The sequence below is a fragment of the Perca flavescens genome, chromosome 16, assembly GCF_004354835.1.
Source record: "Perca flavescens isolate YP-PL-M2 chromosome 16, PFLA_1.0, whole genome shotgun sequence".
NCBI lineage: Eukaryota > Metazoa > Chordata > Actinopteri > Perciformes > Percidae > Perca > Perca flavescens.
Window position 1 is genome coordinate 28,447,197 of NC_041346.1, and position 22,233 is coordinate 28,469,429.

The window sequence follows — 22,233 nt, forward strand, 5'->3', positions numbered from 1 at the left end:
CTATCTATCTGTCTGTCTGTCTGTCTGTCTGTCCTTTACTTCAGTAAAAGTACAAATACACCACTGTGAAAGTACTAAATTATTATTAAAACATTAACATCATTAAAAGGAAAAACCAGGATATGTTTTTACATGAATAACACATAATAACACAGAAAAATATTCATAGGGTGGCAGGAATTTTTGAGGGGTGGCAACGTATGGCATCTGTGTATATATACTGAATTTAATCACAGTTTGATGATAAATAGTATATACACACTACAAAAAGGGCACAGGCTGCCATTTACAAACTCACACAGACAAACTTAATCTCATGCAATCAATGTCCTGCATTTGAGGCGACCATACAATGTGATCTCACTTAACAGGAGATAGATGTATGATAGAAGTAAGGCGCATTATCACAGGAAAGGCATTAAGGTAAGACACAGGTGATGAGTGGCAGATGTGTGAAAGGTGGAAGCAGTTTTTGACTGACTTCAGTCGGACATTGGACATTCACGCTCGTAAATGGTCAAATTGGCCATAACTTTTAATTCGTTGGTGCCAACTGGGGTGGCAGCAGGGGTGGCAAGGCTTTCTGTTAGGGTGGCATTGATGCCCTGATAACACATAATAACACAACTATCAGACACTAACTCTTACGTTCCTCGGTTTGCAGGTAACTGGCAGGAAGTGTTGCGTCAACACATCGACCCCGATCAGCTGCCTGTGGCGTACGGAGGGACCCGGACTGACCCTGATGGAGACCCCCGCTGCAGAACCATGGTGAGAGAGAGACAGGCTCTAACAGGCATAGGCGCCGATACGTGGGCACCCACTGAGCGCCCACGTATGCCAGACTGCCAGGACGCTACATTCATTTAAAATTAAACATTGCAGTTGGTGCTCTAAGTGGTCTGTCATAATGGGATTGGTTAAGTCGCTGTCAGTGCCCTGCTCCATATCCTATCCACCAATCGCAGCGTCTCTCGGATGAAAACGCCTCCATCCCCCCACAGTGCGTGCATGTGCATTAGGTAATCAGAGTGAGAATTAAATGGACAGATTTGTTATTAAAAAAGCAAAGCTAATGATGGGAGTGCATCAAAAAACATCCACCACCAGTATAGAGAGTTCTTAATTTCCCATGAAGCTGATCGCGGTTGATACCCTAGAATAGGTGACTGTGTGCTGGATACGGAGCACCGCGAGCTGCCGGTCGTGGTGCTCCGTCAGGTCAGCGGTAGTTGGTGGTCAGTTCAACTTCTCATCTCCAATCCTCTCTGTATCTTTGAGAAGTGGCGCTGTCCTGAGTTGAAACTTTAAGGCTTTATTATCGAGTTAATAGGCTCCGTAGTTAGTGAAGGGAGCGATGCAGCAGTAACGCTGTGGATGTGTAACAACACATTATGTAATAACAACGCATTATGTGATAACGCATTATGTAATAACAACGCATTATGTGATAACATATTATGTAATAACAACGCATTATGTGATAACAATGCATTATGTAAGGGATAATGTAGAGCGAGGCGGTTGTTATAGCGAATACAACCCCGACAGGGTGATCAGGACTTGAATCAGCCTGAAGGGGTTGTATTCGCTATAACAACCGCCTCGCTCTACATTATCCCGCTTATTACATGGCTACTTATCAAATAAATCAATAATTTGACTAATAACTTGACAAAATATTGATTTAAATCGGAGTTTATTGATTTAAATACGATTGTATTGCTTCCACTAGAGAAAATAGTCCGTTCCGTCTCTACAGTTGGAATCCTGCGTCCATAGCAACGTAAAAACTCTGTAATGCAATCCTTCGTCTATTAGCTACTCAACACCACCTTACGGGCTGTGGTGGTAGCCTATATTTTATGGGGTGCTGCCGTGGTGGACAAATGACCCAGCTGCTGTTTTAATCACTGCAGCAATTGACACAACATTAGCTGACGCGTTGTAGTGAGCTAGCGGGCTATCGGCAGCTCTAATTTACATTAAACTGAACATTTCTGTTGACGGTGAAGTGGGACGGTGAATGGCTTCTTTGGGAATATTTATGTGGACCTTTATGTCCTCATTCATCTCGTTTCCTTTTTGCAGAGCCGCTGCATGTTGACACACCTGTAAGTTAACGTTAAACAAGTTGCAACGTAAGCTAACTAATTAGCGTTGTTGTCCCTACGGTGGTTACTGCGTAGCTAGCGATCATAGACGGTATAGAAAGATACTAGCGATAGACGCTCATCAGATCTGCTGTCATTGCTTGAATTGGAGGACAGAAGTTGCTCCACGTTTCCCCACTTTTTGCCACAGCTGATAGGCTAAATTATCCGCGGATTGATTGATAGCTGTCCTCCAGAGTGAACAGAACTGCGTCCATGGCAACGCTCTGCTTTTGCAGGGCAACGGTGTGTTATCCTTAGCAACGGTCTAACGGTTATCAAGAAATAACAGACCGCATTCTACATTAGAATTCAACCAAGCCATGTAATAAGTAATAACAACGCATTATGTAATAACAATGCATTATGTAATAACAATGCATCATGTGATAATGCATTATTGTTTAACAACGCATTATGTGATAAACGCATTATGTAATAACAATGCATTTTGAAATAACGCATTATGTGATAACAATCTTATCTGAAGTCTCTTTTATATAGACCTTAGTGGTCCCCTAATACTGTATCTGAAGTCTCTTTTATATAGACCTTAGTGGTCCCCTAATACTGTATCTGAAGTCTCTTTAATATAGGCCTTAGTGGTCCCCTAATACTGTATCTGAAGTCTCTTTTATATAGACCTTAGTGGTCCCCTAATACTGTATCTGAAGTCTCTTTTATATAGACCTTGGTGGTCCCCTAATACTGTATCTGAAGTCTCTTTTATATAGACCTTAGTGGTCCCCTAATACTGTATCTGAAGTCTCTTTTATATAGACCTTAGTGGTCCCCTAATACTGTATCTGAAGTCTCTTTTATATAGACCTTAGTGGTCCCCTAATACTGTATCTGAAGTCTCTTTTATATAGACCTTAGTGGTCCCCTAATACTGTATCTGAAGTCTCTTTTATATAGACCTTAGTGGTCCCCTAATACTGTATCTGAAGTCTCTTTTATATAGACCTTAGTGGTCCCCTAATACTGTATCTGAAGTCTCTTTTATATAGACCTTAGTGGTCCCCTAATACTGTATCTGAAGTCTCTTTAATATAGGCCTTAGTGGTCCCCTAATACTGTATCTGAAGTCTCTTTTATATAGACCTTAGTGGTCCCCTAATACTGTATCTGAAGTCTCTTTTATATAGACCTTGGTGGTCCCCTAATACTGTATCTGAAGTCTCTTTTATATAGACCTTAGTGGTCCCCTAATACTGTATCTGAAGTCTCTTTTATATAGACCTTAGTGGTCCCCTAATACTGTATCTGAAGTCTCTTTTATATAGACCTTAGTGGTCCCCTAATACTGTATCTGAAGTCTCTTTTATATAGACCTTAGTGGTCCCCTAATACTGTATCTGAAGTCTCTTTTATATAGACCTTAGTGGTCCCCTAATACTGTATCTGAAGTCTCTTTTATATAGACCTTAGTGGTCCCCTAATACTGTATCTGAAGTCTCTTTTATATATACCTTAGTGGTCCCCTAATACTGTATCTGAAGTCTCTTTTATATAGACCTTAGTGGTCCCCTACTGTATCTGAAGTCTCTTTTATATATACCTTAGTGGTCCCCTAATACTGTATCTGAAGTCTCTTTTATATAGACCTTAGTGGTCCCCTACTGTATCTGAAGTCTCTTTTATATATACCTTAGTGGTCCCCTAATACTGTATCTGAAGTCTCTTTTATATAGACCTTAGTGGTCCCCTAATACTGTATCTGAAGTCTCTTTTATATATACCTTAGTGGTCCCCTAATACTGTATCTGAAGTCTCTTTATATAGACCTTAGTGGTCCCCTAATACTGTATCTGAAGTCTCTTTTATATAGACCTTAGTGGTCCCCTAATACTGTATCTGAAGTCTCTTTAATATAGACCTTAGTGGTCCCCTAATACTGTATCTGAAGTCTCTTTTATATAGACCTTAGTGGTCCCCTAATACTGTATCTGAAGTCTCTTTTATATAGACCTTAGTGGTCCCCTAATACTGTATCTGAAGTCTCTTTTTTATAGGCCTTAGTGGTCCCCTAATACTGTATCTGAAGTCTCTTTTATATAGACCTTAGTGTTCCCCTAATACTGTATCTGAAGTCTCTTTTATATAGGCCTTAGTGGTCCCCTAGTACTGTATCTGAAGTCTCTTTTTTATAGGCCTTAGTGGTCCCCTAATACTGTATCTGAAGTCTCTTTTATATAGACCTTAGTGGTCCTCTAATACTGTATCTGAAGTATCTTTTATATAGACCTTAATGGTCCTCTAATACTGTATCTGAAGTCTCTTTTATATAGACCTTAGTGGTCCCCTAATACTGTATCTGAAGTCTCTTTTATATAGACCTTAGTGGTCCCCTAATACTGTATCTGAAGTCTCTTTTATATAGGCCTTAGTGGTCCCCTAATACTGTATCTGAAGTCTCTTTTGTATAGGCCTTAGTGGTCCCCTAATACTGTATCTGAAGTCTCTTTTTATATAGACCTTAGTGGTCCCCTAATACTGTATCTGAAGTCTCTTTTATATAGGCCTTAGTGGTCCCCTAATACTGTATCTGAAGTCTCTTTTTTATAGGCCTTAGTGGTCCCCTAATACTGTATCTGAAGTCTCTTTTATATAGACCTTAGTGGTCCTCTAATACTGTATCTGAAGTCTCTTTTATATAGACCTTAGTGGTCCCCTAATACTGTATCTGAAGTCTCTTTTATATAGACCTTAGTGGTCCCCTAATACTGTATCTGAAGTCTCTTTTATATAGGCCTTAGTGGTCCCCTAATACTGTATCTGAAGTCTCTTTTATATAGGCCTTAGTGGTCCCCTAATACTGTATCTGAAGTCTCTTTTTTATAGGCCTTAGTGGTCCCCTAATACTGTATCTGAAGTCTCTTTTATATATACCTTAGTGGTCCCCTAATACTGTATCTGAAGTCTCTTTTATATAGACCTTAGTGGTCCCCTAATACTGTATCTGAAGTCTCTTTTATATATACCTTAGTGGTCCCCTAATACTGTATCTGAAGTCTCTTTTATATAGACCTTAGTGGTCCCCTAATACTGTATCTGAAGTCTCTTTTATATAGACCTTAGTGGTCCCCTAATACTGTATCTGAAGTCTCTTTAATATAGACCTTAGTGGTCCCCCTAATACTGTATCTGAAGTCTCTTTTATATAGACCTTAGTGGTCCCCTAATACTGTATCTGAAGTCTCTTTTTTATAGGCCTTAGTGGTCCCCTAATACTGTATCTGAAGTCTCTTTTATATAGACCTTAGTGGTCCCCTAATACTGTATCTGAAGTCTCTTTTATATAGACCTTAGTGGTCCCCTAATACTGTATCTGAAGTCTCTTTTATATAGACCTTAGTGGTCCCCTAATACTGTATCTGAAGTCTCTTTTATATAGACCTTAGTGGTCCTCTAATACTGTATCTGAAGTATCTTTTATATAGACCTTAGTGGTCCTCTAATACTGTATCTGAAGTCTCTTTTATATAGACCTTAGTGGTCCCCTAATACTGTATCTGAAGTCTCTTTTATATAGACCTTAGTGGTCCCCTAATACTGTATCTGAAGTCTCTTTTATATAGGCCTTAGTGGTCCCCTAATACTGTATCTGAAGTCTCTTTTATATAGACCTTAGTGTTCCCCTAATACTGTATCTGAAGTCTCTTTTATATAGACCTTAGTGGTCCCCTAATACTGTATCTGAAGTCTCTTTTATATAGACCTTAGTGGTCCCCTAATACTGTATCTGAAGTCTCTTTCCCTTTAGCCTTGGTGCAGAATTACAGCCACTAGAGCCAGTCCCACAATGAGCTTTCCTTATGATGTGCTATTTCTGTGTCCTCAATAGTTACAAACACAGCAAGGTGGAGGGTTGGGGGTGTGGCCATGACCTCATAAGGAGAAGATTCCTGATTGGTCCATCTGAGCTTTCATTTTCTCAAAGGCAGAGCAGGATACCCAGGGCTCGGTTTACACCTATCACCATTTCTAGCCACTGGGGACCATAGGCAGGCTGGGGGAACGCATATTAATGTTACAAAAAACCTCATAAAGTGACATTTTCATGCCATGGGACCTTTAAAGAGTTTAGTTTTGGTTTAGTTTCAGTTTACTAAAAACATTTTTCACTGCTTATTTTAGTTTTAGATTCCTATAATAACCCTGGCGAGAGCACAGGGAAAGGCTTGGTGGGGTTGTGATTGAAATAGAGACTGTTGTTGTTGTTGTTGCAGATAAATTACGGCGGTATCGTTCCCCGGTCGTACTACGTTCGGGACTCGGAGAAGGTGGAGTACGACGGCAGCGTGACGGTCAGCCGAGGCTCCGTCTTCCAGCTGGAGTACGATGTTCCAGCCGCCAGCAGCCTGCTGAGGTACAAAACACATTCTTTTGTGATTAACAATTTTTATGTTTTTTAACCCTTGTGTGGTCTTCCTGTCGACCATGCAGCTTTATTTTGTTCTTCTGGGTCAACATTTAAAATGTAAACTGTTTTTTCAAACATTTTGGTCGTATTTTTCGACACTTTTGTTGCTTTTCCACCAATATTTTTGTCACTTTTATCTAGGGGCTGTGCTCGATTGAAGAACTTCTTAGTCGACTAACACTCATTCAATTGTATCGACTGATCGATTAGTTGATTTTAATCGACAGATCTGTAAATCTGAGTTTGTCCGCAAAGAGTCGTGCTAAAAGCACCACTTTAATTCTTGTGTTTACCAGAGATGTGCTCGTACGTTTCTTGGAAATAAGTCATTCAGCATGAAAAAAGCATCAAACATGACTAATGGACTAAAGAAATCTAAGTTGACTAAGACCAAAATGACTGATTAGTCGACTAATCGACTAAGAGGGAGCAGCCCTACCCTCAATTCAATTATTAAAATAGTTGGAGATGAATTAATAGTTGCGAACTAATTGATTACATATATTAATCTTTGCAGCTGTAATGCGCTGTGTTTCCTCTCAGGTGGCAGTTTGCCAGCAACGGAGCAGATATCGGGTTTGGAGTGTACAGACGGACCAAAGAACGGGGAGGACAGGAAGTGGCGGAGATGCTGCCGGTTCTGCCCAGCGAACGCTACAACGCACACCTGGTCCCCGAAGACAGCTGCCTCACCTGCACCGAGCCCGGAGTCTGTGAGTCCCCCACACACTGAACCACAGCAGTGGAGTAATTGAACGTGTAGGATCATTGGATTTCTCTATAAACAGTATCAGACAGAGGTTTGACTTCATGACATTTTGGGAAATCTTTCTTGCAGAAGATTTGGGGCGCTTTCTCACCTATAGTTCTGTAGACTCAATTGTTGTATTGTTCGTTTAGTTCAGTTTGCACTTTTCCAAATGCATTAAAACATTGTAAACAAATGTCGGTAACACGGTTTTATGTGTCCTACTTGTTGTATTGTTGTAGTGTAGCTATTGTTTTTAAGCCATCGACCTGATAGTGTCACGATTTCAGCAGGTTGACCCAAATGCAAGACTCTTCCAGTCAGGAGTGCAGAACAAACACGCTTTATTGTGTCACAACAACTACAAACTTATAACTACAGACGAACAGAGAGAGACGAACCGACAAGAGACAAAGGAACAGAGGGGTGTAGAAACACACAGACCAATGAACAGAAAGACAGGGGATCGGACAAGACAGTAACGAGCAACAGGTGAGAGTAGAAAGGGAGGGAAACTAACGAGACAATTGGGAACAGGTGAGTACAGAACTGGAGGGAGGGAAAGGAAGTGCCGACCATATAAGGGGAAGGGCGGAGACAAAGACAGATGACAGACAGGTAACAACAGAACACATGGAACACAGCAACAAGCACAGATAACAAAATACACAAAAAGGCCACGAAAGTGGCACAAAGGCAATCAGTCTCAGCCGGATCCTGACAGCTAGGGACTGCAGATGAAAATTAGCCTGTATGTATGTGTCCCTTTTTTGCAGACTGATCTCATGAAGTGGCGTATGTGTGACACGCCAACTCGTATGCCATTTTGGCGTGTTATCAAGACGCGTAATCGGTTTTTAGCCTGTTTAGCCCGCCATTGACCTACATTACGAGTGAATTTTCACCGTAGCGAGTGGTATAAAGGGACGTAGGACCACATAAGGAGGTTAGTTGGGGCTTTCCTCAACCCAACCGTTTATTGTTTTCCTAAGCGTGTTTTTGTCATTATTTTCCATGTTTTTGTCGCTTTTTTGTGTTACTAAAGCCTTTCCCTGTGTTCTTCTCCTAAACCCTGTGTTCTTTTTTTTTTTTTACACGCGCGTGACGTTGTTCTCGCGATAGTACGTCACGTTCTCGCGATAACACGCAACGTGACGACGCCACGTGGTTGGTATGTTTACATCGGCTGTATACAGCGTAGGCATACACGTGGATAGCTGAAAATGCGTACAATAACACTCCACTTGGCTTTAGGAAAGTGGCGTGTATGTTTACGCAAAGTCATGATGCCATGTTGTTTTTTAAATAAAGAAATCCAAAGGTATTTACATAAGAGTGACATGACACTGTTATGACACATGAACTCTAACTCTAACATAACTTGTCATGACAAAAACCGAATGACACTAAACGAAGCGTTAGGTCATGAATGTTTATGACTTGTTTATAATGTTCATTCCAGGGTTATATCACTCTCATGTAGATACCTTCAAGTAAAGTGTAACCCAAATGTCACATTGTCGAAAGGGTCAGAAACGTCTTGGGGTTTTTCCTGGTGTTGCTAATATTTTAGAAGAAGGCGAACAATGAGCAGCTGGTCTATATCCACGACCTTCCACTTACGGGATTGCCCCGTTGCCGCAGTTTGTCCTTATTTTCGTCCAGACGTCCGTTACCTTCATCTTCCTCTTCCTTTGTGTTGGCGTGGTGGATATATGAGGACTACGGTTAACTGCTCCTCAGGTCTCTGCAGGGTAAAACATTGAAAAAGGCGCCAAAAGAAAAGTGTCGGGGAGAAAAAAAGAGGCCAAAACATCAGAAAAAAAAACATACACGCCACTTTCCTAAAGCCAAATGGCGTGTTATCTGGACGCATTTTGAGCTATACACGTGTATGCCTACGCTGGCTACAGCAGATGTAAACATACACAGGAAAAGAAGATTGGGAAAGGCTTCAGTAACACAAAAAAAACGACAAAAACACGACGGTGACCAACGTCACACGCTTAGGAAAACAATAAACGGTTGGGTTTAGGAAAGAAACATTGGGCAAGGGTTAAAAATAAAAAAATAAACGGTTGAAAAGCGCCACACGCGGGACACAATCCCAGCTCTCCTGGGTGAGAGACCTGTGTTTTACCCTCCGCGGACTTACATCCTTTCAAATTACTCCCTTTATTTATATAGCACATTTCAGCAAAAGGGCAATTCAAAGTGCTTTACATAAAACATGAAAGAGCATCCAGAAAACAATTTAAAACAATTTAAAAACATTCAAAGTCAAGAATAAAATTTACAGTGCAGAATAAAAAAATTTTAAACTGAGAGAAACATGAAAGAGCTGCTACAAAATAATTAAAATCAATTATAAAATAGGTTATTTAAAGAAAGGCAAGATCAAAAAGATAGGTCTTCAGCCTGGATTTAAAAGAACTGAGAGTTGCAGCGGACCTACAGGTTTCTGGGAGTTTGTTCCAGATATGTGGAGCATAAAAACTGAACGCTGCTTCCCCCTGTTTAGTTCTGACTCTGGGGACAACAAGTAGACCTGTCCCGGACCACCTGAGAGGTCTGGGTGGGTCGTAGTGTAGTAGACCTGTCCCAGACCACCTGAGAGGTCTGGGTGGGTCGTAGTGTAGCAGACCTGTCCCAAACCACCTGAGAGGTCTGGGTGGGTCATAGTGTAGTAGACCTGTCCCAGACCACCTGAGAGGTCTGGGTGGGTCATAGTGTAGTAGACCTGTCCCAGACCACCTGAGAGGTCTGGGTGGGTCATAGTGTAGCAGACCTGTCCCGGACCACCTGAGAGGTCTGGGTGGGTCATAGTGTAGCAGACCTGTCCCGGACCACCTGAGAGGTCTGGGTGGGTCATAGTGTAGCAGACCTGTCCCGGACCACCTGAGAGGTCTGGGTGGGTCATAGTGTAGTAGAGACCTGTCCCAGACCACCTGAGAGGTCTGGGTGGGTCATAGTGTAGCAGACCTGTCCCAGACCACCTGAGAGGTCTGGGTGGGTCATAGTGTAGCAGACCTGTCCCGGACCACCTGAGAGGTCTGGGTGGGTCATAGTGTAGCAGACCTGTCCCGGACCACCTGAGAGGTCTGGGTGGGTCATAGTGTAGCAGACCTGTCCCAGACCACCTGAGAGGTCTGGGTGGGTCATAGTGTAGCAGACCTGTCCCAGACCACCTGAGAGGTCTGGGGGGGTCATAGTGTAGCAGAAAAAGTTTGTTATTTCCGGTCCTGACACTGGAGGCAGCCTGAGAGTGGAGCCTGCAACGGAAGCAGCCTGACACTGGGGGTCTGCAGCCAGACCCCTCTTGATTTATTTTGGCCCTAAACCGTTTAGTGGTTTATAAACCAGCAAAAGTATTTTAAAATCAATTCTTTGAGGCACTGGAAGCCAGTGTAGAGATTTCAGTACTGGAGTGATGTGATCCACTTCCTTGGTTTTAGTGAGGACTCGAGCAGCAGCGTTCTGAATCAGCTGCAGCTGTCTGATTGATTTTTTAGGGAGACCTGTAAAGACACCGTTACAGTAGTCAAGTCTGCTGAAGATAAAAGCATGGACAAGTTTTTCCAAATCCTGCTGAGACGTAAGTCCTTTAACCCTTGATATATTTTTTTAGGTGATAATAGGCGTTGATAAACTAAAAAGCGATTATGCGTCTTGATAACACGCAAAAATGGCATACGAATTGGCGTGTCATACATACGCCACTTCATGAGTTCAGTCTGCTCAGAAGACAATGGTTAAGATCATTGTATGTAAAAAAATATATAGTTACATATAGTCACTGTACTCATATTTAAAGGAACACACCGACTTATTGGGAATTTAGCTTATTCTCCATAACCCCCAGAGTTAGACAAGTCGATACATACCCTTCATATCTCCATGCGTGCTGTAATGCTGTCTGACAGCTCCAGCGGCATCAGGCCAGCACAGATCATGCAGGTGAATGGTTCCAGTAATCCTACTGCTCCGAATAAGTGACAAAATAACGCCAACCTGTTCCTATTTACATGTAGTGATTTATAGAGTCACAGCATATACAAAAAATAACGTAACATGAGACAAAGCCATCTTCTAACTGTAAACAAACCGGGAACTATATTCTCAGGCGGAAGAATATAGTACTTGGGCGGAGTGATATGCTCGCAGCAAGCCTGTCTGAGAATATAGTTCCAGGTTTGTTTACTGTTAGAAAATGGCTGTGTCTCATGTTACGTGGTTTTTTGTACACGCTGTGACTCTACAAATCACAACATGTAAATAGGAACATGTTGGCGTTATTTTGTCACTTTTGTCACAATTGGGAGCAGTAGGCTAGTTGGAACCAGTTACCTGCAGGATCTGTGCTAGGCTAAGCTAATGCTGGAGCCGTCAGACAGCGTTACAGCATGCACGGAGATGAGAAGGGTATGTATGGACTTGTCTAACTCTGGGGGTTACGGTGAATAAGACAAATTGCCAATAAGTCCTATAAGTTTCTTTAAATCCGAAAATCTCAGTCTATTGACCGATATTGCACTATTCTTTCCCTCTCTTTTGTATATTTTTTTGTAAAATTGTAAATTCTATTGTATTGTCATACTGTACACTATTTTTTATATCTTATATCATCTCTGTTTTTATTCTTAATATGTTGTGTTGTACTTTGAGAGCAAAGATTAGTCTGAGTCAAGTGCCTTGTTTTTCTACGCCACATGTATCAAACTCGAGGCCCGCGGGCCAAATCCGGCCCCTTGCAGGTTTTGATCAATTTAGGTTCACAATAAATGTTGGCCCACCTAGTTGTGCACCAAAACAAGACAAAAACTGTGTTTCAAATGGCAACTACACGACACTTTGAGCAGATTTTGGTAGATTTGCCGACTTTGAGACTCCAGAAATGCCCCCAGAAACAGAGAGTTTTCAAAATTAAAGCTGGGAAACAGGTTGCTGTGAGTCGACTTTTAAAATGTGATCTTTGTTTTGCTCGATTTGCTAAATTCTAAGATTTCTAAGGAGCTATTTGCTGCCTTTTTTTAGGGCTTTATGTGGACCAAACTGTAAGTGAGAAGACTAATTTAGACATGGAATAATACAGTCAAAGATATATTTGACTTTTTTCGAAAATAAAAGCATGAAAATACACGCTACATGTCTGGCCCTTGATGCGATTCTCCTTTTCCAGTGTTTTCCAGCAAGTTTTCCTAGTTAAGTTGAGTTTGGTCTACGCAAACCGGGCCAATAAAGCTCTTCTTCTGATTCTGATTTAACTGTCGTGTTCTTCGTTTTGTGCAGACGTGCTGCGTTTTGACAACAGCTACAGCGTCCTGCAGTCCAAGAGGGTGAGCTACAAAGTGGAGGTTCTGCCTCCTCCGGACGGACAGACGCAGAGTCCACGCGGCCGAGGAGACTGATCCAGGACACAGATCCCTCTCTCTCAGTGACGGACCAATCATCGACGGCTAAATCAACGTTTTCACATCGAGCAGGGTTGTTGTCGTTAGATGATCCATGTGATGTGTAAAGATTTTTCAATTTGTGACAATTCAGGACATCAAAGAAGATCTTAAGTATTATTTTTCTAGAAAAACTTGCTTCACCAACATTTCAAACCAGATAACTTTAACTGTTAACAGTTAAGGATTATTGGGGCGCCTGGGTAGCTCACCTGGTTGAGCTACCCAGGCGCCCCATGTACGGAGGCTCAGTTTGTGCCGCAGCGGCTGCGGGTTCGATGCCGACTTGCGGCCCTTTGCTGCATATCATTCCCCCTTTCATGTCTTCAGCTGTCCTATAAAATAAAGGCCTAAAAATATACAGTACAGGCCAAAAGTTTGGACACACCTTCTCATTCAATGTGTTTCTTTATTTTCATGACTATTTACATTGTAGATTTTCACTGAAGGCATTAAAACTATGAATGAACACATATGGAATTATGTACTTAACAAAAAAGTGTGAAATAACTGAAAACACGTCTTATATTTTAGATCCTTGGTGTTCTCTCAATGAGCTTCATGAGGTAGTCACCTGAAATGGTTTTCACTTCACAGGTGTGCCTTGTCAGGGTTAATTAGTGGAATTGTTTCCCTTATTAATAAAAAAGCAAAGGGTGGCTCTGTTATTTCACACTTTTTTGTTAAGTACATAATTCCATATGTGTTCATTCATAGTTTTGATGCCTTCAGTGAGAATCTACAATGTAAATAGTCATGAAAATAAATAAAACAATGCATTGAATGAGAAGGTGTGTCCAAACTTTTGGCCTGTACTGTATCTTCAAAAACAAAACAACTGAGGGTTATTTTCATGTTTTTGTAATTAAATGTTTAACATGAAGTATACTGCTGCTTGAGTGCAGGGGAAATAGGAAACATCCATGTGTCCAGACAAGGCTAGCAGCCGCCACGCAACAGAAACACCACACTCACGCCACGCAGGCAGCGTGCAAGAGGCCTTATAGCGCGTTACATTTGTTCTCCGAACTATATTTCCGAGGTCAAAGTCGGAAACATGCCCCCCTGACCTCGGATTTTCGAGCTCGGAACTCGGGCAACCACTGAGCACCCCGAGCTAATAATCCAACATGGCTGCTCCGTGCATCAACAGTGGTGAAAGCTGTAGTAACGTACAGTTATAAGCTCTTCTGTGTTATTTGTGTCTCACTAAATCAGTTGTAAAGACAGCGCTGTCCATATTCTGTCTCTGGACATGTTGCTACGCTGTTTGTATGCACAAAAAAAGCTAATGAAAACAATGAAGATCCGACTTGTAAATGGAACGCACTAGTTACCGTAGCTCCGTCTGCCTGCCGTAAATCATTTTGTGAGTTTGCAGGAAAAATCAGACCGGGCAGAGGCTTTAATAAAAACTATATTAAAACAAGCATTCTTTTCACTGTTAGTCTTGTTTGCTGTTACAGGTCATTTATGATCATCAGATGGAAAATGACATATAGACATAAGTTACATATAGTCACTTTAATTAATGAAGAATCTTGAGGTACAATTAGTTTAAGTACTTTTAAAATGCTCATATTATGTTTTTTGGCTTTTTCCCTTTCCTTTATTGTGTTATATATCTTTTTTTGTGCATGTTATAGGTTTACAAAGTGAAAAAGCCCAAAGTCCCCCCCCCCAAAGGGACTTACCATCTCCAACAGAAAACACTGTTCACCAACTGCTCCAAACAGCTCTATTGTAGTCCAGCCTTTACTTCAGAGACCAACGTGGTCACTTTGTAACACACGTTATAATGCTCGGCTAGCTGCTAGCATGGTACACCCTCATACTCTGCTTCTGACTGGCTAGTAGTCCTTACCTAGGTACTGTCAGGGCACGCCCTCATACTCTGCTTCTGACTGGCTAGAAGTCCTTACCTAGCTACTGTCAGGGCCCTCATACTCTGCTTCTGACTGGCTAGTAGTCCTTACCTAGCTACTGTCAGGGCCCTCATACTCTGCTTCTGACTGACTAGTAGTCCTTACCGAGGTACTGTCAGGGCCTCATACTCTGCTTCTGACTGGCTAGTAGTCCTTACCTAGGTACTGTCAGGGCCTCATACTCTGCTTCTGACTGGCTAGTACTCCTTACCTAGGTACTGTCAGGGCACGCCCTCATAATCTGCTCCTGACTGGCTAGTAGTCCTTACCTAGCTACTGAGCATGTGGGACTCCCAACAAAGATAGAACCGAAGTGAGATGTCTCACTCTGTAGCTAAAACAGAGAGCTCAACACACAGGGTGAAAAGAGGAGCTGCAGCAATGTGCAGTACAACAAAAATATGGTGTTTTTTGATAATTAAACCATGTAAACCTATTCTGGTACAACCTCGAAATGCAATTATGAAACTGAAAATGAGCATAATATGAGCACTTTAATATTCTAATCTAACATATTTCAGTATAATTCAGTCCAGTATAACACCACTGCAAACTACAACCTCAGTACTAAACATTTAACGCCTTTCTGACAATTAAAATCTTCCAAAGCGTAGGAATTATGGCAGATTTGGTGCATCAAACTGTAAAGGTGTTCCTAATAAAGTGGCCGGCCGGAGAGTGGAGCTTCTGAATCTTTTTTTGATCCCCAGGGGGAAATGGGGTTACGTTGCATTGCTACCATTGTAGAATAAAACATATAAACAAGAGAAATTCTAAGAAAAATAGGAATAAATCTGTAAAAATATGTGCATTACTTAAGTCAACAATATGCAGAAATAAGAAATATGCAATATATAACAGTGTAAATAACAATAATAATGCTGACAAATGGGATCTATGTTTAAGTGTTAAGAGACGATAATAGTGTAAATAAGAATATTAGTTGACATGTACAGTTTAAATGTCGGTTATTGAGTTCTTGCACAAAATTATTTGTTATGTAAAATCATCAGTGGGGACAAAAGAGAGGGTGAGAAGTTGATGTGTAACGTTTTAAATTATCATCTAAAGTCTTATTAATTTACAATACAAATAAATAAACCTACAATGCAAAGAAATACTGGTAGAATAATTTTGGGAGAAGTACTCAGTCATTTCTTCTTTCTTAGCAGCGTTTGACCACCAGGTGGCAATGAGGGAGACAATGCTTTATGTTGTATTACATAAATAAATATTAGGACCTAATTATTAAGATGGTTAAGAATTATTAAAATAGGAAAATGAATGAGTTTAATGTGGGGATTTGATGAAAAAAACACTTGAAAAGGCTAAGAGTTTGTGTATCTGTGCAACCCTGATTTAATTCTAACATTCATTGTTAAAGTTTATGTTACTATTAACCGTACTTTTGATTTGATTTATTTAGCACATGTTAAACGATAAGAATGATACATTTAAGAGACATCAAATTAGATAAAAAAAAACATGAATCATGTTAGATAATTGATGCAGTCAAATATTTATCTTATTATTATAATTGTGATTATTGTTATTAAACAGACAGCTTCCCTGCATCCATCCAGCAGGCCGGGCTCGGTGCCAGAGGGATGGTGCAGGACGAGGGGAGGGGGAGATGGAAAGGGGGGAAAGAAGTGTGTGTGTGTATGTGTGTGTGTGTGTGTGTGTGTGTGTGTGTGTGTTTGTGGTGGGTGATGGGGGTGCACAGAGGCCATGTGCCTTTACATAACAGCAACTGGCTCCCGATACAAAAAGCAGCAGCTGTGTGCCGCATTGCCCCGAGCCTCAGAGACAGGGGAAGGAGGGAAGGAGGGAAAGAGGGAGGGGGATGCAGGGTGCAACATTTGGGGATGTTTACCTGCTGCATGAATAGAGCATCAACATAACAAGATTATAATATTATATAAGATTATACACTGTTTTTGTGAGAGAGACAGAGGAGGGAGAGAGAGAGAGACAAGAGAGAGAGGGAGTGAGAGAGAGGGAGAAACATAAGGAAATGCAAAGTGCTGTACAGTGATTGAAAAACACAGAGAGAGAGAGAGAGAGAGAGAGAGAGAGAGGAAAGGGGGGAGTTTGTTTATTAGCTCTACCTGTCGCTGTCCGGTAGGCGGTGTTAACGGGTGTGTGTGTGTGTGTGTGTGTGTGTGTGTGTGTGTGTGTGTGTGTGTGTGATGGGTCAGCGGGGGGGGAGCATCTCGGACATGAGTAAATGACGTCAGCCCCCGGGTCGCCGAGCAGTGAAACAAACATGGCGACAGAATGGAGCGGGCAGCAGGGTTACATTCTCACTGTCATTATATTCCTGTGGAGCGCAGTCGGCGGCCGCACAGAGACAACGGCGGCGTCCGGGGGCGGCGGAGGCGGCAGCCAGGTGCTCGGCATGCGGCTGGAGAGGAGCGACAAGCCGTCCGGTACCAATGACGATGGTGTCATCCAGGTGACCGAGGAGAGCTCCGTGCAGCTCCGGTTTTACGGGGTGCAGCTCCACTCGGGCACCTGGACGCAAATACGCTTCACGGAGCTAACGGACAGCGGCGAAGCGGGCGAAGGCGAGGAGGAGGAGGCGGTAGCGGCGGCGAGGGGGAGCGGCAGCGGCATGATGGATGCGCCCGATAGGACTTGTGTTGACTTCACGAAGGACATAAGCGTCGGGACCTTCATGAACGTCAGCAGTCGGGGCACGTCGGGGCTGCTCACCGTTCACGTTAAGCCGCTGCGCAAGAGCGAGCCCAGGAAGGAGTACGCCCTGTGCACGCGGAGCGCGGACGGGAGCAGGTGGGTGCTGCTGGGGGACAGTGATGGCAGGCTGCTGGTGCTCGAGGAGAAGAAGTCCCTGCTGCCCATCTGGCTCCAGGCCATCCTCATCGCGTGCCTACTCGTGCTCTCGGGCATGTTCAGCGGACTGAACCTGGGGCTGATGGCGCTGGACCCCATGGAGCTGCGCATCGTGCAGAGCTGCGGCACCGAGAAGGAGAAGAAATACGCACGAAAAATCGAGCCCATCCGCAGCAAAGGGAACTATCTTCTCTGTTCCCTGCTGCTGGGCAACGTCCTGGTGAACACCACCCTCACCATCCTCCTCGACGACCTCACCGGGTCCGGTTTGGGCGCCGTCGTGGCTTCGACCGTCGGGATCGTGATCTTCGGGGAGATCGTGCCCCAGGCGCTTTGCTCGCGCCACGGACTCGCCGTCGGAGCCGACACCATCATGGTGACCAAGTTCTTCATGTTCTTGACGTTCCCGGTGTCCTTCCCCGTTAGCAAGCTGCTGGACTTCATGCTCGGCGAGGAGATAGGCATCGTGTACAACCGGGAGAAGCTGGTGGGGATGCTGAAGGTCAGTGGTGGAATAAGTGCATTTACTTATGGATAGGGAGAAAATCAGATATCGCGGTATTTTTGACTAAATACATCGATATTGATATTACAGCGATATTCTAGGGTTGACAATTGGTGCTTTTACAAAACATCTTCACACTTAGATTTTAGATAAATAATCATCAGTTATGTGGACGTAATGTCTAAGTGGGGATTAGAAAAGGCAAATAATAGAACAGCTAGAAACAGTATGGTAAGTTCAGAAAAGTACATCACTTTACTGTAATGCTCCTTATGACCTCATAAGGAGAAGATTCCTGATTGGTCCATCTGAGCTTTCCTTTTCTCAAAGGCAGAGCAGGATACCCAGGGCTCGGTTTACACCTATCACCATTTCTAGCCACTGGGGGACCATAGGCAGGCTGGGGGAACTCATATTAATGTTAAAAAAAAACTCATAAAGTGACATTTTCATGCCATGGGAGCTTTAAAACCAGGAAAAGACAACACTAATGTCATATCACCATATTAAAAAATCCAAAATCTAAGACGATATCTAGTCTCATATCACGATATAATATCGATATATTGCCCAGCCCTAGATTTACTCATAGGCAGGCAGTGTCCAAAATTAGCACCATCTACTGTACCAGCCGAATGCCGTGCTGGTAGATTTGCATCACTCGCCAGCCATTAATCCATGGTTATCTATTGAGTGGCTGGTAACGTTTGAACATTCACTTCTAGGCATTTGGTTGGTGAGAATTTTGGACCCTGCTCATTCATAGGCGTGGGTTTCGGGGCGTATGCAGGTGATATGCGTGATACGTGATACGCAGGTATAACAGTAGGCTACCCACTAAGAAAGCTCCAGGATTTCCATATGCCCACTTAAAAATGCCCAATGACACACAACAACAAACTTTCCATTATGATTTTGATATATTTTGAATTGTCGTCTGTGTTTTTCTTCTTCGCATAGACTAAATAAAGGTATTTCCGCCGTAACTTGGTGCATACATGTGTATCCGAATGCAGGAAATGAAGTCTTTGACGCTCAAAATAACCCTACATACTCTGCTTCTGACTGGCTAGTAGTCCTTACCTAGTTACTGCGCATGTGTGACTCCCAACAAAGATGGAACAGAAGTGAGATGTCTCACTCTGTAGCTAAAACAGAGAGCTCAACACACAGGGTGAAAAGAGGAGCTGCAGCAATGTGCAGCACAACAAAAATATGGTCTTTTTTAAAAATTAAACCACATAAACCTATTCTGGTACAACCTCTAAATACAATTATGAACTTGAAAATGAGCATAATACAGGGTTCATATGTTTAGAAAAAACCTGGAAAAATGCAAATTCCAGGCCTGGAAAGTTTTGGAAAAGTCATAACACACAGCATAATAATATGTGATTAATAAATGTATTTTCACGTCATGTTAACCTCAACGTTGTATTCGGGGAGCGATATTATGAATCCCACTATGAACCACAGACATTATCATTCGTTTTATAGTTAAACCTCTGAGGGTCAACTTTAACACAGATTTGTATTCTTATTGTTTAATGTCGACTGACATTTTCAGGAACACATAGTCATGGAAATTTGCTGAAAAGGTCATAGAAAAATCATGGAAAAGTCATGGAAAATCATGGAAAAGTCATGAAAAAGTCATGAAAAAATCATGGAAAAGTCATGAAAAAATCATGGAAAAATCATGAAAAGGAAAATGGAAAAATCATGGAAAAGTCATGGAAAATCATGGAAAAGTCATTAAAAAGTCATGGAAAAATCATGGAAAAGTAATGGAAAAATGATGAAAAAGTCATGGAAAAGTCATGAAAAGAGATGAAAAGAGATGAAAAGTAATGGAAAAAGTAATGGAAAAATCATGAAAAAATCATGGAAAAGTCATGGCAAACTATTGGTTAAAATGCGTATGAGCCCTGATAAAAGGAGCACTTTTAAAGCTGAGGATCTAAATGTGTTTGTTGTGGTGCTGGTGAAGGTGACGGAGCCGTACAACGACCTGGTGAAGGAGGAGCTGAACATGATCCAGGGCGCCCTGGAGCTCCGCAACAAGACGGTGGAGGACGTGATGACGCCCACGGACCACTGCTTCATGATCCAGGCCGACGCCGTGCTGGACTTCAACACCATGTCCGAAATCATGGAGAGCGGCTACACGCGCATCCCCGTGTACGACGACGAGCGCTCCAACATCGTGGACATCCTGTACGTCAAGGACCTGGCCTTCGTGGACCCGGACGACTGCACCACGCTGAAGACCATCACCAAGTTCTACAACCACCCGGTCCACTTCGTGTTCCACGACACCAAGCTGGACGCCATGCTGGAGGAGTTCAAGAAGGGTAAGGGGGGGTGTGTGTGTGTGTGTGTGTGTGTGTGTGTGTGTGTGTGTGTGTGTGTGTGTGTGTGTGTGTGTCTGGTTCTCTGCATGTCTGTTGTGTGTGTCTGGTTGTGTGGGTGGGTGTGTGGGTGTCTGTTGTGAGTGTGTCTGTGTGTCTGGTTGTGTGTGTGTGTGTGTGTGTGTGTCTGGTTTTCTGCATGTCTGTTGTGTGTGTGTGTGTGTGTGTGTGTGTTTGGTTGTGTGGGTGTGTGTGTGTACCTGTTTTACTATATTCGTGGGGTCCAAAAACCGGGGACTACAGTAACCTTGTGTGCACAGCCTCGTGGGGACCAAAATGCTGGACCCCACAAGTTTAAAGGGCTGTTTGAGGGTTAAGACTTGGTTTTAGGATTAGGGTTAGAATTAGGTTATGGTTAGGGTGAGGGTAAGGGTTAAGGTTAGGCATTTAGTTGTGATGGTTAAGGTTAGGGTAAGGGTTGAGGTTAGGCATATAGTTGTGATGGTTAAGGTTAGGGTAAGGGTTGAGGTTAGGCATATAGTTGTGATGGTTAAGGTTAGGGTAAGGGTTAAGGTTAGGCATTTAGTTGTGATGGTTAAGGTTAGGGTGAGGGTTAAGGTTAGGCATCTAGTTTTAAAGGTTAGGGTAAGGGTTAAGGTTAGGCATTTAGTTGTGATGGTTAAGGTTAGGGTAAGGGTTAAGGTTAGGCATTTAGTTGTGATGGTTAAGGTTAGGGTAAGGGGCTAGGGAATGCATTATGTCAATGACAGGTCCCCACAAAGATAGTGAAACAGAGGTGTGTGTGTGTGTGTGTGTGTGTGTGTGTGTGTGTGTGTGTGTGTGTGTGTGTGTGTGTGTGTGTGTGTGTGTGTGTGTGTGTGTGTGTGTGTGTGTGTGTGTGTGTGCGTGCGTGCGTGCGTGTGTGCGTGTGTGTGTGAGGTCATACTATATATCAGCTGATTTCTCTGAGGAACCTGCAGAGAAATCAGCTGATCTCTGTTTAATCTAGGGCTGCACCTAACAATTAATGTGTTACAATGAATTGATAAGTTTGGTCTATAAAGTGTCAGAAAATGTAGATCAGTATTTCCCCAAACACCCAATATAACATCCCCTAATGTCTTGGTTTGTCCACAACTCAAAGATATTCACTTTACTGTCACTCAACTCACGAGTCGATTCACGATTTTAAGTTCACAGTACGATTTTCTCAGGATTTTTTTCTTTACAGAACGAGCAGCAGACTAATTCTATAAACTGCCAAACAACGATGTGTCCTCGTATCAAAGGTGCAACTGAAATTGTATTTTATCTTTTAATAACAAAAATAAAACAAAGAATTAATAATTAGATTTCTAAGACAAACTTCACATCAAAATAACTCAATAAATAGAAAAAGATCTCTTCAAATAAATGAACTAAGAAGACTTAGGGACGTCTGAAGTAACACAAGTTAAATCTGAAGTAGATTATTATGTCTAGGACGTTTAAAAAAAATGCATGCATCACCATTCATTAAAAAAAAAAAACTCAGGCATTTGTAATCTTTACACATTTATATTGATTCATAACCGCTTCACGATGCATCGTTACATCCCGATATAGATAAGTATTAACCCTAAAATCATAAAATGATAAGATGTTACCTAAAAGCCAGCCTGAATAAGTAGGTTTTTAGTCTACTTCTAAAGTTATCAATATTTCCAATTCCTCTCAGCCATCACTAGCCTAGAAATCTAGACGCACCCTCAGGGGGGGGTCTAGCAACTCTCCGTTGACTTGCGAGCTGGAAAAAACGAATTCTAGTCAGGCCAATCAC

The 22,233-nt window shown here is 42.3% G+C and overlaps 2 protein-coding genes across 3 annotated transcripts in view; both read left to right on the plus strand.

The window, feature by feature from the left end:
• sec14l7 (SEC14-like lipid binding 7) overlaps window positions 1-13,130 on the plus strand; it is a 24,145-nt gene extending 11,015 nt beyond the window's left edge. The window contains exons 8-12 of one of the 2 annotated variants that reach the window (XR_003694611.1): window positions 665-771; window positions 6,386-6,525; window positions 7,123-7,292; window positions 7,618-7,819; window positions 12,617-12,684. Coding sequence is in view for 1 of the 2 variants with exons in the window: in XM_028601862.1 (XP_028457663.1) it covers window positions 665-771; window positions 6,386-6,525; window positions 7,123-7,292; window positions 12,617-12,735 (536 nt within the window). In the remaining variant the exon portion in view is untranslated. Of the gene's footprint in view, window positions 1-664; window positions 772-6,385; window positions 6,526-7,122; window positions 7,293-7,617; window positions 7,820-12,616 lie in introns of both variants that reach the window. The other variant, XM_028601862.1, reaches the window with a different exon arrangement.
• Window positions 13,131-16,971: 3,841 nt separating this feature from the next.
• Window positions 16,972-22,233, plus strand: part of LOC114570549 (metal transporter CNNM4) — a 35,415-nt gene continuing 30,153 nt past the window's right edge. Inside the window, exons 1-2 of the mRNA XM_028600876.1 lie at window positions 16,972-18,060; window positions 20,054-20,417. Of these exons, the coding sequence (XP_028456677.1) occupies window positions 16,972-18,060; window positions 20,054-20,417 (1,453 nt within the window). The remainder of the gene's footprint in view (window positions 18,061-20,053; window positions 20,418-22,233) is intronic.